At 37.7% G+C, this 18,082-nt stretch overlaps 1 protein-coding gene across 1 annotated transcript; it reads left to right on the top strand.

Annotated features, from left to right (window-relative positions):
- The first annotated feature begins 483 nt into the window (after positions 1-483).
- tmem59l (transmembrane protein 59-like) lies at positions 484-17,512 on the top strand. Its single transcript, XM_082139783.1, has 8 exons — positions 484-787; positions 2,937-3,042; positions 6,965-7,059; positions 7,145-7,297; positions 14,252-14,360; positions 14,569-14,683; positions 15,435-15,552; positions 15,781-17,512. The coding sequence occupies exons 1-8, from the start codon at positions 623-625 to the stop codon at positions 15,937-15,939; spliced, it is 1,020 nt and encodes a 339-aa protein (XP_081995909.1). The 5' UTR covers positions 484-622; the 3' UTR covers positions 15,940-17,512.
- Positions 17,513-18,082: the final 570 nt, after the last annotated feature.

The raw sequence follows: 18,082 nt of genomic DNA, 5'->3' as shown, positions 1-18,082 counted from the left end.
TTTTTTATAGTGAATGTTGCATATCTCAAGTCAAATAGCATACACATTTTTTTTTTCTTCAGGCAATTATAATAGCCTACTTATTTTTAAATTAAAATGTAAAATGTAATATTTTGTAATTTATATATATATATATATATATATATATATATATATATATATATATATGTGTGTGTGTGTGTGTGTGTGTGTTATTAATACTAAAACTAATCTAAAATACAATTTTAAGGAGTTAAATCCTCATATTGTTCCATATGTTTTTATTATTATTTCAGTTTCTTTGCTCATGGCAATTTATTATTTCATGTGGTAGAAATGAAACATTTGTTTGGTTGCTTTTATTTACAATAATAATAAAACAAGAAATATTTTCCTCTATATTCTATGCTATATTCTGTCTATCCACTCCCGATCTACTGCAATGCAATGCATTGGACGGAGACGCGCAGCGCGTGCGTGATGATGTGAGGAATGACGACACGGCGCATCAAAGGCACGAGATCGCCGAGGCTGATAGAGCCCGCCCCGAACCGAAACAGCAGCAACGACAGGGACAGGGACAGGTCGAGACGCTCCGAACCGACCGCAGACGCGCCAGTGCACCGAATCCTGCGAATAAAAGATGTTCCAGTTCAGCGGCAGGGTGCGCGGCGTTCCCGCGCTCGTCTCTCTGATTCTGGTGGCGTTGGCGGCGGCATCATCTGATCTGTTTGACAACCAACTGGGCGATATCAATTACTGCAAAAAGCAATGCCAGATGTCCATCAAAAACAAAAGCCCCGCCAAAGTAAGTGCCATGTACCAGATGCTTCAGCAGTATATTGTAACGGCCTGTGTGGGAAAAAAATACATTTAATATTATTTGCCATTTACTAGTGGTTTATGGGAGCCGCAGCCATTTGCAAATGTGAATAAATAAAATCGTTTTGCAATTGAAAATTACTATAGGCAACGTGCGAGATTAGGCTAAACCAAACCTTCATTTTGACACAAAACTGTTCTGCGCAAAGACACTGCGCAAAAATGGAGTATAATTTGGCAGCACCCCGAGCCAATTCTTAATCGATTCATGGATTTCTGTGTCCTAGTTTTTTGGCACCGCATGGAAACGTTACTTTGTATCCACCAAGAACACAACAGGCCGAGAATGATGCTTTATGACGCATGGATTTTAACGGTCAGTATGTAGACACAGGCGCTGTCTGGCCGGAACTGTCATTCGGATGCGTTTAAACGGCAACAAGCATTAAATGCGCCAAACGGAACGCGGCAATAGAATTCTCGCCGAAGCACGCGAGCACATTTCCATTCAGTTCATTGTTTGATGATGGCCCGTGAAGCCTTATGTAAAGACGTGGGTTGATATTTGCTCGATATCCGTATGCGTCGTCATTCAATTATGCTGCAATCGTTTAGATTTAAATATTCAGAAACTGTGATGGAATCCTTATTTTCCCTGCAGCCTGCATCACTTTGCACTAGTGGAGGTTCCTGAGAAAGGATGTGAACGATTCTTATTCTTTTCAACTCAAGTTTCTTTTACTGCCTTAAAAAACAATGAGATAATTTCAGATATCAACAGAACAGAAATAACAAATAATATTGGAAAAGGTGTGTCAATAGACTTTGAATGACTTTAAAAGTGGACCTTTAACTGTAACTTTCATTCATTCATTTTCATAAAATCCCACTCATAACACTGAAGTTAATAATTTAAAGCAGGATATACAGAAAGTAGCCTAATTACTTGCAATTCAATAACTGTTCTGACTTATTCAGAAGTCTTTTTGATTTACGAAAAAGAAAAAAAATGGGTACGTTTACACGACTCATGTACTAAAAACAGAGACGTTTTTTCTTTGGGTTTTTCGCTTACAGATGACAACGTTGTCAAAACGAAAACGACTAAAAATGCTGTATTATGCCTCCAGGCCAGTAGTTGGCGATGTCACTTTGTAAAGAAACACTACGCGGCTATAGATTGAACACGTGATGCACATCACGTCACCGTTTTCACAAATTCGTGTTTTTGTAGTTTACACAGAGGCGATAATGGTATCGTTTTCAAAATCTTGCACTTTTAATCCCGTTTTTAATAGTCTGCATTTTCAGGCCACCAAAACGCTGTTGTCGTGTAAATCAACGGCCAAATCGCATAAAAGGTTTTGCATTTTAAGTTGAAAACTGTGTCGTGTAAACAGCTCCTCAGACTACAGTGGTCATGCTGTATGTTTTTGATTCGCTAAAAAGATCCGGCACATAAGATTCATTCGTCTAGCAGTTTGGAAAAATAGAAACGAAGAAGCTTCGCACCTATATTCGTTTGTTTGTTAGTTTTATTTATGAAAGTCTTCAAAGTGAATAAATCACTCTCTTAAAGGAGTGTCACGTCATGCCACAAATCAGTGCAACTTGTAAAAAGATTCACTGAACGAATCAGTGAACCAACCTCCTTTAGAGAACGGATTCAAATATTTGAGTCACAAAGATTAATTAAAATCCATACCTTGCATTCACCTCAACAGTTAGCATATATATATATATATGTGTGTGTGTTCAGCTCCCTGTAAATTCTGGAGTAACCTTTGATATTGTGGTTCACTGAAGGTCACTGCAGGGTCCTTGCGTGGGTTTGAATCATCTCACTTTGCCCTTCTGTCTTCAAACCTCAACCATTGCTCTGCTATCGCCACCCACAATCAATCCTCCATTCTGACGTACTATTCAGAAAATCGTTGGCATGTCACATCTTGCATAATGATTTTGAGAATCTCAAGATGGATTTTGCATAAAAGGTCTTTGACAGCACCTCCATATAACTACATCGTCCCTGTGGATAAAAACATCCGAACATCAATTAAAGCGATTCTTGGAATTACATATATTACTGTACAAAAGGATTCATTCTGAATGAAGCTTTTACCTTGTCCCTACAGGACTCCATCATGAATGCCTGTCACCGTGGCTGTCGGCTCTACTCCATCTGCCAGTTTGTGAATGGAAATACAGGCATCAATACCAGCAAGGAAGAATGCCAGGGAGGTACGACCTATTTTGATCAGTTTTGGGAAGTAGCTGAATGTATCAACGATATTAACTTAACTACAGCATTGGAACGTTCAGGTCATTCTAGTGAATTGGTTTGTTTTGACCGTTAGATTTAAAAACAAATTATTTACTGACTCAACTCCCTGTACTATGATTTGGACTCAGTTATGTACATTTCATGTTGTATTTATATAAATTTACCTGTGCAAATTTGATATTGTCACTCTAATTGAGATTCATTTATTCAATCATTCATTTTGTGCTAGCAAAAATATGACTATGCTTGACTTATAAATTAGTTTGAATAGTTATTTTATTAATTTATAAGTAGCCTAACTTCAGATTTTTGTTAGCAGTTTGTACGGTAGCTAACTATTTAAAATAACCTTTAGCTTGTAGCTTTCTAAGCTACAGTTTCAAATGATCTATTTAAAGATGCAGTCACATTAGTGAAATTTTGCAGTTAAAAAAAGGTCCATTGTCAATAGTGTGGCAATGTATGAATTAGGGCTGCTCGATTATGGAAAAAAATCATAATCACGATTATTTTGGTCAGTATTGAAATCACGATTATGTAACACGATTATTTCCCTACTTTGGGAATTTATTAAAAAGACACCTTTCAACAATTCTTAAAAAATGTAAATTGTACTTTTTGAACTATTAAAATAAATAATATAACAGATAATACTTCAACAAGTATTTTAATTTTACCGCAGGTCTACCACTTAAAATGCGGGAAATTCCCCCAAAAAACATTGATTCGCTTTAGCACATAGATTGTATGAGTAGCCTAAATTAATCCACACAGATTATAAAATCAAATCTATCATTTTAAAACTTTAGCAAAGACGCAATTTCACAAACCGCGTGAGTGTTCAGCGTTCTCAAAATGGGTTGGACAAAGCAAGCGTCGAAACTAAACTCTCGCGTTTAGGAGTCAGGACATGACGGAATTGTCACTTGCACAATTGGGCCAGTATTGCATCATAACTAAAGTTGATAATTTTCACTTCTTTAAGTCTTATCAGTTTAAACATTCAAGCTGAGAGAGTTTATGGCTTCGGGAGGGGCGGAAGTGCGCGTGTCATTCAGAACACAACAAAATAAGAGTGTTCTTGCAAAACAGAACATGGCAAAATAATCGTTTTTACTCGGTTGTACTATTTTGGTGATCGTTGGGAGCCGAAATCGAAATTCAATTAATTGCACAGCCCTAGTATGAATCACCTTAAAGGGTTAGTTAACACAAAAATTATCCCAAAATCTACTCACCCTCAAGCCATCCTAGGTGTATATGACTTTCTTCTTTCAGCTGAACACAATCGGAGTTATATGGAAAAAAAAAATAACCTGGCTCTTCCAAGCTTTATAATGGAAGTGAATAGTAACTGAGATTTTGAATCCCAAAAAAGCACATCCATCCATCATAAAAGTAAACCATACGGCTCAGGGGGTTAATAAAGGCCTTCTGAAGCGAAGTGAAGCGTTGTTGTAAGAAAAATATCCATAATTCTAACTTAATAAAGTGTAATCAATAGTTTCCGGTAATGTCTGCCCGCCCGTTCACGAGAGAGTTGAGTTCTGGCGTATTACGTAGGAGTAGAGAAAGCTTTGATGCCTCTCGCGGTTCAAACAAATAGGGCTGAGCAACAAACTAAAGCTCCTCTGGCGTTTCTCTTTGAAAAAAATTCTCGCTTTAGACTTCTAATTCGTGACCGGTGTTTTGTTTTGCACTATCCTCTGCGCTTCCGTGTTTTTCAATACATTATCCGTCGGGTCAGAGGTCACTCTTCGGCCGGAACTCGACTTGTGTACGGCCGTTACCAGGAGCCAGTCATTATAGTTTATAAAGTTATAAATATGGATATTTTTGTACAAAAACGCATCGCTTCTCTTCAGAAGGCCTTTATTAACTCCCTGGAGCCGTCTGGATTACTTTTATGATGGATGGATGCGCTTTTATGGGCTTCAAAATCTCAGTTACTATTCACTCCCATTATAAAGCTTGGACGAGCCAGGATATTTTTTGATATAACTCCTAGGGCCCTATTTTAACGGTCTGAAACGCAAGTATCAAGCGCGAAACGCAAGTAACTTTGTGGGCGGGTCTTGGGCGCTGTTGCTATTATACCGGCGGGATAAATGACTCTTGCGCCCGACGCAAATCTAAAATGGGTTGGTCTGAAGTAGCTTCATTATTCATAGGTGTGGTTTGGGCGTAACGTGAAACAAACCAATCAGAGCGTCATCTCACATTCCCTTTAAGAGCAGACGCGCTTATTCTATAGCGGATTCCTATTATAACGGCGGATTTGCCAGACGCGCGCCAGCAGCGGTTCACAGCCGAGGAGACCAATGTTCTCGTCAGGGCCATAAAACACAGAGAAGTGACATTGGGGATGGAGAAATACACCCAAATTAGCTTCGGTTAAACAGGCGTATGATAATTTGGGTAAATGTATAGTATGCTTTTATAATTATCTATCTATCTATCTATCTATCTATCTATCTATCTATCTATCTATCTATCTATCTATCTATCTATCTATCGTAATAATGTATGATTTGCAAAAATGAAAACTGCTGCTTCTGTGTAGATGAGAGAATCAAAGTGTATGCGCATTGTGCACACACTACATTGATTATGGCCAAGCATGCGCCCTTAAAATAGCATATGAATAACATGTGCAACGCGCCACTGACTTTAGACTAGGTTTTTTTGGTTAGTGGCGGAATTGTTTTCTAAACCTGCAAAATAGCACCAGGGAACGTTTGCGCCGGAACACGCCGCCTCTTTGCGCTGAACCGCCCCCGGGAGCGCAAATGTATTTCTTAGTTAACCGACGTGCGTCTGAGGAGGGAAAAGTCCGCTGTGCACGGGTGCAAAATAGGAATGATACATGCGTCCGTGTACAAAGTCAATTGCGCTGGGTGCAAGATAGTGCCCATAATGTGTTTAGGCTGTAAGAAGAAAATCATATACACCTAAGATGGCTTGGGTGAGTAAATAATGAGATTCTTTTCATTTTTGGGTGAACTAACCCTTTAAGTAAAAAAATTCTGACCGAAATCTTTTGAACTCGTGTCGTAATTACAATTCCAGTGCTTGTACGAGTTCAACCTTCCCTGGAGGACTTAAATGCTGCTTAAAGGCGAGATCACATTAGCGAAAGTTCGTAGACAAAAAAGGTACATTGTCAGTAGTGAACCACAACTCGCACAGCGACAGAAGTCACTTTCAAACCAAGCAGTTTTCTATTGGTCAACGTGGCAAATTCGAATGGCCAACTTGATCCAGTCGTGAAATCTGCATGGGGAAATTTTTCGCCCTAACTCAAAGTTCCTGATAGTGGGGATTCATATTGAAATGGCAAAAATTCACCAAACAATGGTAAATGTGACCGCACCTTAAGTCTAATTTTCTGACTGAAATTTCTTGAACGCATGTCATAATTGAGTTTCCAGTGCTTATAAGTTCAAACCTCACAGGAGGAATTGAACTCCGCTTAAGAACCAGTAAGAAGATATATCAGACTGCTATATGCTAGTACTAAATTGAATCGTTTTAAATGCGTTCATGAACATTTGACACGGCTAATGTTCGGGAATGAAGCGCTGCATAGCCCAAGGACATATACTATAGAGTGTGCAGACAGGCTGAAAGCACTCATTTTTATCTGGAGATGGTATTGTGTGCTAGTGGCAAACAGAGCTGTCTGTGGGAAGCTGCTAGGCATGAGGGAAGGTGTTTTATTAAAAATCAATCCTGTGCTTTCTGGAGCGGGCGGCTTTTGCTCAGATGTTTGTTGATATTGATGACTGCTTGACCGTGGGGAGGGTTGAATGGAGATGGAGCCGCCTGACAGGTATCGTTTGTGTGTGTGTGTGTGTGTGTGTGTGTGTGTGCGCGCAGCATGCCAGGAGGCCTACAGTAAACTGCTGGAGCAGGAGGCGTGCAGCACAGGGTGTGCCAGCCAACCCGCTGAGCCGGAGATCAAACGGAGAAAGGTAAGACTCTCGGTTGTTTCCTTTTGGGATCGCGCTGATGTTTTGACATCTCTATCAAATTGATCTCTCGGCTTGATCTCTGCAGCTCAAGGCTCTGACCAACCGGCCCAAGCCCATCTCTGTGATGGATGCCGTGTCCAGCTGGTGCAATGACATCGTCAGTTCCGCCCAGAGCTTCATTTCTTCCACCTGGACCTTCTACCTGCAGGCTGATGATGGAAAGGTCGTTGTGTTCCAGGTTAGTCCATCGGCGTCTCTGCTCTTCTGAGTAGACTTGATGGTGTGGTTCTCAACTGGTTTTGCTAATGGGCCAAGATTGTATATTGGACCCTATTGTTTATTTAACAAAATCCAACAAAAAGTTTCTGAAAATAGAAAATTTACATTTAAATGTTTAAATGTTAGTGTTTTTTTATTGAAGTTAAGTACTTAGAAATTACTTTTAGCACTTTGTTTCAGTTAGTTGCCAATGCACCACTTCTAATTTTCATTCAAGTTTGTTTCTAATATTTTTATTTGATTTGATTTCAGTTACAAAAATGATTTTTAATAGTATTCGTTTTTGTTAACAATAACAACACTGCAGTTTACACCTCAACATAAAAATAAAAAGGTCATTTTGGTATTGCTTTAAAATAATCTATACTTTTATGAGTTTATGATAAATTATGAGAAAACTGAGAAATTATATTTTGTTTTAATTTAAAAAAATTGTTTTGATGAAAGCAGGCTTTTATTCAACAATTTTATTAATGATTAATAAGAAAATATTAAATAATAATGCATATTTATTGAAACTTAAAATATTTAATGTCACTTAATGAAACATAATCCTGCAATGTATTACTACTATGTACCGTATATACTAAGTATTAATACTACTACTAATTAAACTATTTCATAATATTTAAAACACATTAATTAGTCAATATTTAATTATTAACCTGACATAGACCCAATTCTTTCTAATGCTTTCTAAATGTCTTTGAATTTCAAGGGTTTCATGCTCTTGGCGTTCACAAAACTTGTGATATCTGCAACAGAATATCTGGGAAGCATTTTCTGCTCCATTTCAAATGTTTTGAGTTTTATTATTTGCATTTAGCATTGTTTTTTCCTACCAGATCAAACCCGTGACCCATTTTGGGTTGCAGCCCTCCAGTTGAGAACCACTGGTGTAGAAGATTCCTCTAGTGACTCTCATATGCTCTTGGTTTCAAGATCTGGTATGTTTTACAAAGGTTGCGGTCACATTAGTGCAGTATTGGGATCATATGAGCGCAGGGGACCGGTTCTTCAAAGATGTTTAATCAGAAACCTCATTCTCCCTGGAGGTCATCCAACTTTATCCATAGCCTAGCATGTTTTTGTGAGTTCCCTGCTGTTTCTAAACCAACTACAATCATTAGACAACCTCAAAATGATTAGTTCTTCCAAAAAATCGCTAAGCTTCACTTAAAACAAATAGAAATGTAAAATTTCATCATTACAAGCTTTTTCAGTTTAGTCGCAGCCTTGATGATTGTGCATTTAACGGCCGTGACAGGAGAAGAGGCGAGAGAAAACCTCCACAGCCGTCCCGCGGCAGGCCTGGCCTGTATTTAGCGGTCAGCTGGAAGATGGCCAGCCCAAGTGAAGGACAGACACGGGCCAGAGATTGCACAGAGGGTGAAAACCCAAGGTTTAAACGGTAGCATCTCGCTACCAAATCCTTTAAATCAAGCATAGCATATCATGCTTTTATTTCTTCTCGTCTCGATTACTGCAATGTTCTGTATCTGGGTGCAAGTCAGTATTCTCTGTCACGTCTTCAGAGAGTACAGAATGCGGCAGCAAGGTTGCTGACAAACACAAAAAAGAGTGATCATATATCCCCTACCCTGGCCTCATTACACTGGCTACCAGTTCGTTTTAGAATAAAGTACAAGGTACTTTTGTATACTTTTAAAGCTCTGCATGGACTGGCACCAAAATATGTTTCTGAGCTTATACATTTTAGTTGCTCACGGAGATCCAAAATCAGCTGCTCCTTGAAATTCCTCGGTCACGCTTAAAAAGTAAAGGAGATCGTGCTTTCTCAGTTGCTGCTCCTAAGTTGTGGAATGGGTTACCAATGTTTATCAGATCCTCCACCTCTGTAAACATGTTTAAAACTCGTCTTAAGACATATTTGTTTGAGGACTTTGCTACTTTATAAGGACTGTTAGGCTTTGATTTGATGTTTATATTATTTTTATTTTTCATTTTTATATTGAATTATTTCTTTCCTTGTATTTTACTGTGTTTTTTTTAAGGTGCTTTATAAATTAACTTTGATTTGATTTGATATGGAATTAGAACTTTGTAGAAATAGGGAGACTCAATTTCTGGAGGAAGTGGAGCACTAATGATGGGCTTTTTGCCTCGGGCGTCTAAACAGAGAAATGAAAACAGATTGTTTTTCAACAGACCTGCTGTGGTGTGCATTTGGCCCGGATGATGCCGTTTTCACAGCTACGTGAACCACCGCACAACTGGAATATAAATAGCACGGCATGAAAACAGAACTTTGAGTGTGCTGGATTTTGAAAGTCGAGATTTATGTTATAATCTGTTTGATTTTGGGGAGGAACTAATAAAATGTATCTTCGAAGAGAGATCTGGAGGGAATTCTTGCACTTCAGAAAGAGCTTCCCCAAGTGCTTCCCACAGCACTACACACATTTCGTTTGAAAAAATGTCGAAAAAATCCAATCACTAGTTTTACATTGGTATAAACCAAATGTAAAATTCTATATGAACCTGCTTATTCAGCTCTTTGAATTGATGTCTGAGGTTCTCCGGTGGAAGTTCTTCCAGCGCTCCGTGACTTCTCTGGAACTTTTCGGAATATCTGTTATGGTTGAATAGTTTTCATTTGAACATTTGCGAGAATACATCAACAGCCAAATAAAACCATACCAGTATTTTTAGCCACATTTATTCGGAACTATTCAAGAACAGGCAATGTGTTTGCGAATTGGAGTACTATGCTGTTTCTTAAAGGAATTCTGTACAAGTTAAGCTCAATCAACAGAATTTCTCTCTCTTCCTTTTTCTTTTTTTTTAAAAAAAGCAACAATTGAGGTTATATTGAGGCACTTACGATGGAAGTGAATGGGGCTAGTTTGTAGAATATTTAAAAGCAGAAATGTGACCCTGGATCACAAAACCAGTCACATGGGTCAATTTTACGAAATTGAGATTTATACATCACCTGAAAGCTGAATAAATAAGCTTTCCATTGATGTGTGGTTTGTTTGGATGGAACAATATTTGGCCGAGATGCAACCATTTGAAAATCTGGAATTTGAGGGTGCAAAAAAAATCAAAACATTGCGAAAATCTCCTTTAAAGTTGTCCATTTATGTTCGCGATTCTGCTGCATTCACTCACAAAAATAAATGTTTTATATATTTACGGTAGGCAATTTACAAAATATCTTCATGGAACATGATCTTTAATTAATATCCTAATGATTTTTGGCATAAAATAAAAATCTATAATTTTGCCCTATACAATGTATTGTTGGCTATTGCCACAAATATACCCGTGCGACATGAGACACAAATGTGAAGCTTATAATTTTTTTTAAAGCACTTACATTAAAAATGCAGCTCAAATAATACACAAGTTTTAATAGAAGAATTAGTCATTTTAGGGTTTATAAGTAAAACTTAATGAACTTTATAGAAAAAGTTATTTTTACGTTTTGTGGCTAGTAGTGAAACGTATTTTAACATTTACAGATTGTCCCACCAACCTTATCTTAATGTAACCCAGATATTAGCATTTGTATTAAATTCCTCAGATCTACACTATGATCTGCAGCCTAGATTCACATCAGTATCAGGCCGACATTTGACATTGGTTATACTGCAGTCTGGGCTTAATGTTTGTCCGTTCTGTCCAGGGTTTTGATGAGGTAATCAACAGGAATCAGACTATTTCCTCTGAGCTGAAGGGTAAACACGACTCGTTCGCCGAATAGCCGCTGATTGGTGCAATGGATTTTTGTTTGGACGGAGGTCGGCCATCTTGTTTAAATTCTGTTCTAGTTCAGTGTGGATGGCCGCTACATGCGAAAAGACAAGTTTGGAGAAAGCAAGCAAATTCCTAATAAGGGAAATGGGATTGTTTACTATGAAGTCAACAATCTCTACCTCGTCGTCTTGGCAGTCTCGTAAGCTGCATTGATCACCTATGGCGAGTTCTGCGGTAATGCGTGACAGATGCACATCAGACCGCTTTCACTAATGGCAAGATTCCATTGGTCTGTGGCCAGTCAACATTAACTTCCTCAGATGTTCATTTTTCCCCCTTTGATTCTCATCCCTTGCGGACATCTGGATTCAATAGTTTTGACAGCATCCCTTTCAATTAACGCAACTGCGAGACTCAAGCTTTTTGCGGAGATAAATTGCCCATACTATGTTGCATTTCATGACTTCATGTCTGTTTATGTAAAGAATTAGTTCGCCATACATATAAAAATTCAGTACTCACCTTCATGTTGTTAAAAATCCAAATGACGTTCTTTCCTCTGTGGAATAATGTCAAAGACATTATTGAGTGTATAAAACAATTCTTTTGGAGCCGTAATCTTTTCAGTGAATTGGTTGATCCTGTTCACAAAACCAATCTTGGGAACGTTTCCCAAAAGCGATGTTAGCCAACTATGATCACAAATTCTGATACTGATTTCCAAAACCATAGTTCCAACGAACACCGAAAAGCTCTCGACTTGTGGTAAGAAGCCGTTTCTTGTTAAATTGAGGTAGGGATGCACCAATACGAACATTTGGGCGATATCGATAACCGATCATTCTTTATATTTGAAAGCCGATAACCGATATATTGGCCGATAAATCTAAATCCAAATTTTTATATAATTTCTGAGAGCCTGATTACCAAAACAAAAGTCTCACCATTAAAAGCCATGTGCCAAGCACACAATTATAATATTCTTATTATAATTTTATGTAGCTTGCGCTGCACATGTTGCACTTAACTGTATTTTCCTTTTTTGAAGTGATTACAATCATATTTCAAGTAATTCAAAACCATCATGGCGAAGAGCGCATCTGAAGTGTCTCAGCTCAAGGAAATAATCCATTATTCATCGGCTATAATACATCGGCCAAATTTTCTTATCATGGCCGATACCGATATGGTGGCAGATATATTGTGCGTCCACTACCATTATATGAGGTGGTTTAGCTCTTAAGCAAAATATGCAACATGGTTTAAACAGATGTGTGACAAAGTTACTACAAAGCTTACTTAATTTCTCCAACAATGCAACGTACTATGGTTGTTAAACAGCAAGCCATGTCATTGTACGGGAAGCACACCCTTGAATGATTTATTCATTAATCTGACTGATTCAGTTCTCGAAATCAATATAGTGCTCAAGTCATTTGGGGATTTTATGATACTTTTACCCTTTTGAAGCCTGAATGCTTCATTCCCTATAATTCCTGTAATTCACTGTAATTGCATAAAAAAGAATACAGAAAACAGACTTCAGATTTTCTCCCCACAAAAGAAAGTCATATGGCTTTAGAACAGCATGAGGGTGAGTAAATGATGACAAGATTTCCATTTTGTCTGAACTATTCCTTTAATCTTTAGAAATTAGGATTGGACACACCAGTCATTTTATACATATGTAAAAAGTACAATTCCAATGTACCCCTTCTGCCTCCAGTTAAAGACTATTAGACTATAGAAATAACATGACACTCCAAACAGTTCCTCACGTTCACGTCTACCGCGACTCTGACATGAAAAATCATGTGTTTCCCTCTCTGTGGTAATTTTGGAGATTCATATGAGCCTCCCTGGAGAGGTTATCTCAGAGGTCCGCTCTGCTGAGCCCGTTTTAGAAGAATTCAGTGGAAGAGAGCAAAAATCTCTCTTTAATAAGATCTCAAGGGGCTACTAAAGAAACATAGTCTTAAAGAACATGTGCTAATTTACACATACAGGGCGAGATGGAGGGGCAGAAAGGAACACGTCCAGTCGTAGACTGAGACAGATTTCAAATCCACATCTTTGGGATCATGTTTGAAAGTGGCCTCTTAAAAGCTCTTATTCAAGTCAAGCTGTCCCCTCGCTCTCGTCAGAGTTGCCGTCTAGTGCTCGGTTTGACCAGCATGGTTTAGCGCCGCCAGGCAGCCATGTAATTGACGGTGGAAAGAGAGACTTCATTGACGTGGTGCTCCAGCGTGGTTTCTCGAACTGGAAGCAGCTGAGTATAGCTTTTAAAGACTCTTGATGGCATCAAGCAAACCCAAAATGTCGACTTGACCTTCTTACACTAAGTTCTTACCAGGTGCAACGTGACAACAGTCAAGTGGGAAGTAGTTTGTCTCTGAAAGTACAAATTATGTGCAAATGACACAACCATATTCCGTGATATTCAGAGGCATTATATGTTGAGCAGGATTGGACCAATCAGATTCCACTGTGGACGGGGCTACCAAGTACAACGCAAACAAAAAAGGAAACCAAGTAAATGTATATATCCCCGTGTGCTATTTGTCAATGCTAGTGAGAACACAGTTGTAGATTATATTTAAAATGTATTTTATATATAAAAAAAAAATATATATATATATATATATATATATATATATATATATTAATTTATTTATATATATATATATATATATATATATATATATATATATATATATTAAATATAAATATATATATATATATATATATATATATATATATATATATATATATATATATATATTTATATTTATATTTATTAAATATAATTTATTTCACTGGTTGCAGATAAACCATATAAACAGGAACCACCCAGTTCCATAAAATGTCAGGTCTTTCTTTTTTCAAAGTTTGCCTTTTGGGAATCTATTTTTGACAATTCTAGCTGTCCACATGATACAGGCGCATGCAGGAGCTGCAATAGCAGTTTTTGAAACGTGCCCTCTACATCATCATATTTAACCGTGCTATTCATCATCTGTATGTTTGTAATTTTTTTTTACAGCTTTGCCAGACTGTGCATGATTGTGTTGAAAACCTCACCACAACAAAACGGTCCCAAACCCAACCGTTTCATTCAGAAGCCTTTCTGCTGAGTAAATCCCATAATACCGTTTCCTGCCCTTGACAGTGTGTTTGTTGATTCTCCCAGAGCCAGCCAGAGATCGAGTACTCCTTGCCTGAGTTACAAGCCCCGCGCTCCAACGTGGTTGACAAACCCTGGCCCCAAGTCAACTCCCACACACAGCGGCCACACACTGGTAAGAGTGACCGCTTTCACCCCAGATGGCTGCTGACAGCTTTCCTTTTTCCTCTGAAAGCTCATTTAAGCGGAGCCAAGGACCAGAGCTTGAGCTTTGACTGTCATTTGCGACACATCCTGTGCAGCGCCGCTGTAGTTTGTCCGGAGCTTGAGGGTCATAAAATCAATGTCCGCATGCTGAAAGTGCTGCCTCTGCATCCTTCCAGGTGGGAGGTCACATGGGGAGAGGAATGCGGCAAAACCTGGGGTGAAAGGAAAGCATGTCAGCCAACATGTCGAGGATCCAGCGGCTGAGCACGACTTCCTGGGCTGCATGTCAAGGTGGGTGTCAGAGGGGCTTTTATCAATCCAGCAGTTGCATTTTGGTAATAGCTTGGTTATGTCACAGTAAAATGTTTTAATAATGTTTATATGTTGTGTGTGTATGTATGTGTGTGTGTGTGTATACATATATTATCATTATTATTGTATGTATTAAAAGTATGTATATTTTGAAAAGTACATTATTTTTACATTTAATTTATATATTTGAATGTATTTTACACAGATTATTTATATTGTATACATATATAATTAATTTGTACAAAATATATATTCATATATAAACTATTTTATATATTATATATATATATATATATATATATATATATATATATATATTTTGTGTATGTATATTTTTCATTAATATACTTTTATAAATGCAATTTATATAATTAAATCATTAATACAATTTTATATACACACACATATATTTATGTGTATGTATCTATATAAGTTAAAAATAAATATGTAAATACATTTATTTACATATTTAAATTGATATATTTATATAAATATATTTAAATAATATACTTTGAATTGATATATTTTAAATTTTGTTATTTTAATGTACATTTTTTATATATATACACACACACACACACACACACACACACACACTTTTTAGTATATAAAAAAATCCTTGATACACTTTTAAACAGATTTTTTTAACATGATCTGAGCTTTTTTAAGTGTTGTAATGTCTTAACGGATGTATTCATCTGTGTAACTACTTACCCTTTCTGTCCCGTAGGCGCTCAGGACTGCCGCGTTGGATTTTAGCCGCGTGCCTCTTCTTGTCCATCATGGTGATGCTGTGGCTGAGCTGTGCCAGTCTTGTCACGGCACCCGAGCAGCACATCAAGACTCAGGTACCTGTTCATTCATCAAACACACACACACTACCAGTAAAACATAAGGCAGCCGATGTGAGAGCATTTCTTTAAATAGAAAAGTTGGAGCAAATAGTGAAAGAAAAGCAGCCAACAAGTATCCAGCACACATGGGAACTCCTTCAAGAGTGTGGCTACTATAAAGTACTTTAATATTATGTTTTGAATACAAAAATTAAATGTCAATAATCAATGTTATACTTCCAGCTTAGCATCAATGGAGATAAAGAGTTCATGGATGACACCCAGAAGGTGAACCCTTACCACTTGACACCAGTGATCGCGATGACAATCGGCCAATCGGAGGAGATCAAGGAGGCGGGGCCGCTCCCGGTCAAGGTCGACCTCAGCAAAACATCTCTTTAAAAGCACAGAAGAGGTCGATACTTTGAAGACTAGGGTTTAACTCCTCTCCAGAGCTATTTCTCGCAATTTAAGGGAAAGTTGCATTGTTTTTCTAAAAAAAAAAAAAAAATGCATGACGCCATTTATTATATCGTTTACGACGTACGTCCTGTCTGAATACTAGTCTCCTCACTGAATTCTCAAAACCTCATGGAATCGTAGTATAGGTGCTTGTTCACATAATGTACTAACGCATTGTTGACTAATATATACATACACTAGAAATGTTTGAGCTCACGAACAACTTCGCAGCAAGTTTCTTATTGCTGTTGTGATCCGTTCTTATGAAATTCTTGAAAAACGCACTGTATAAACACAGGGGGCTCGGATGCTAGATTATGCCAGAACCTCAAAAAGAAGAGCAGGGTTATTTGTCAAGCTTTGGCCAGCGTTTAGATACTCCGATGAACATTTAGTTCAGCGATGAATACTTTCAAAAGCGCCAGTCCCTGTTATTAATTAGCGCAGCATTTAAAACGGGAAGAGAAGCTTTGAAGGTGATCCGTTGGAGAGTCGCACTCGTAGATTCTCATTTTCATGTGAAACGAGCAAAGGAAAAATCAAATGCAGCCAATTAGCGAATGATCTGGTTTCGTAACGATGTTTACAAAACATGAATGCGTCCTTTGAACTGATATGTAATCAAACTGACAAGGACTCTTAATTTACTTTACAGATTGTGAATGCCTGTAATTTGAAGAGTTAAATTAGGATTTTGTTCAATTGTACAGGTAAATAAAAAAAACGGGATATTTTGTACGCAGGCAGGTATTTTGAGGGCGATTTATCATTTGCATAGTTATGCATCCATACTAAGCCTGACTAAACTACTCACATTCATGTCAGAAAAGCATGATGTGTATTTATTTATTTATGTATTTATTCAAAGCTTAAAGCAACCGCTTATAACGCCTGTAGTTTTTCATCTCTCGTTTAGCTCATGGATTTTATGATGCGTAATTGTACATTTATTCCCAATGTAAACTGTTGTAGAGAGGAAAACGCTTGCTGTTCAGACCGAATGTGAATTGTATCATTCCAATGCCTTTCCCCTTACATTCTCCATCTCTGCCTGGCCTATTGGGAAAACCGGTGGGGGGTGGAGTTGGGGGCGGGGTTTTGAATGAATAACACCAGGCTTTGACAAATATCTTTTGTAAACTAGGCTGTAGAATTGAGGAGTTTTCATGGCACTATTTGTCTTGTGCTGCTATTTTTCCCCATTTATGCCCAGCCACAGTGCATGCTAGTACGCTATGAGACATTGAATATATCGTCCCATCTATTTTGGAAACAAACTGCTGTATGCTTGTGTGATCTTTGTGTTTTTGCTTAATGTTCAGTAGGCATTGTAATTATGACCATAGATTACTAAGTCAAGAGGTGCGATACCTTAATAAGCCATTTAATATCTACTGGTTCATCGTTCCTGTATGAAATACAAGTCAGTAATATCTTTTTCTCTCTTTTGAACAGTTTCCCATACGATACGCCATAATATTGGACAAATAAAGTGTTTTCATGTTGTAATTAATCTGGTGTGGGTCAAGATCCTGTTCAAATTGATCTCAAATAAATTGACAATATTAAAATAACTTCAACCAAAGCTAAAGTTTAACTAAATGTTTCATCATACATCTTAGATGAAAATCTAGTTTCGTTGTGGAAATATAGTACTATATGCATGTTATTATAGGCCAGGTGATATTAGATAACGTAATTACATATAGCAAGAAAAAGTGTTTGACTTTCCCAATCCACTGCAACCAGATACTGTCATTCATTCAACTCATCTGCACTTTTACAGTGAAATTGAATTGTAATTATACATCTTAGACCACACGGGGGCGCTAGAGAGCTAGAGGTTACTTCAAAATTAATGGATGTGGATTATAACTGGCATCACATGGAGCAAAAGTGTACATTCCCACTACGGTCACTAGATAGCGCACTTTCACATAGAGATTAGTGTAGACGCCTGGGGGTTCCTTTATTACATGCACACAGATGTATTTTAAATTAATCACTGGTTGTATACCCTCAATTTCACCCCGGCATAATGTATATAGTGTCAAACCCCATTTATGACACATTACGACTCTGC

The sequence above is a fragment of the Leuciscus leuciscus genome, assembly GCF_965113295.1.
Source record: "Leuciscus leuciscus genome assembly, chromosome: 15".
Taxonomy (NCBI): domain Eukaryota; kingdom Metazoa; phylum Chordata; class Actinopteri; order Cypriniformes; family Leuciscidae; genus Leuciscus; species Leuciscus leuciscus.
The sequence above is the reverse complement of the archived record's forward strand: the minus strand, read 5'-3'. Positions and strand labels throughout refer to the sequence as shown.

Bases quoted from the DNA above. Each gene is read 5' to 3' on its own strand.
- tmem59l (XM_082139783.1), top strand. From the start codon at position 623: ATGTTCCAGTTCAGCGGCAGGGTGCGCGGCGTTCCCGCGCTCGTCTCT. The intron at 7,298-14,251 runs GTTAGTCCATCG...TGATTCTCCCAG, and splicing joins GAAAGGTCGTTGTGTTCCAG to AGCCAGCCAGAGATCGAGTA. The intron at 14,361-14,568 runs GTAAGAGTGACC...GCATCCTTCCAG, and splicing joins CACACAGCGGCCACACACTG to GTGGGAGGTCACATGGGGAG.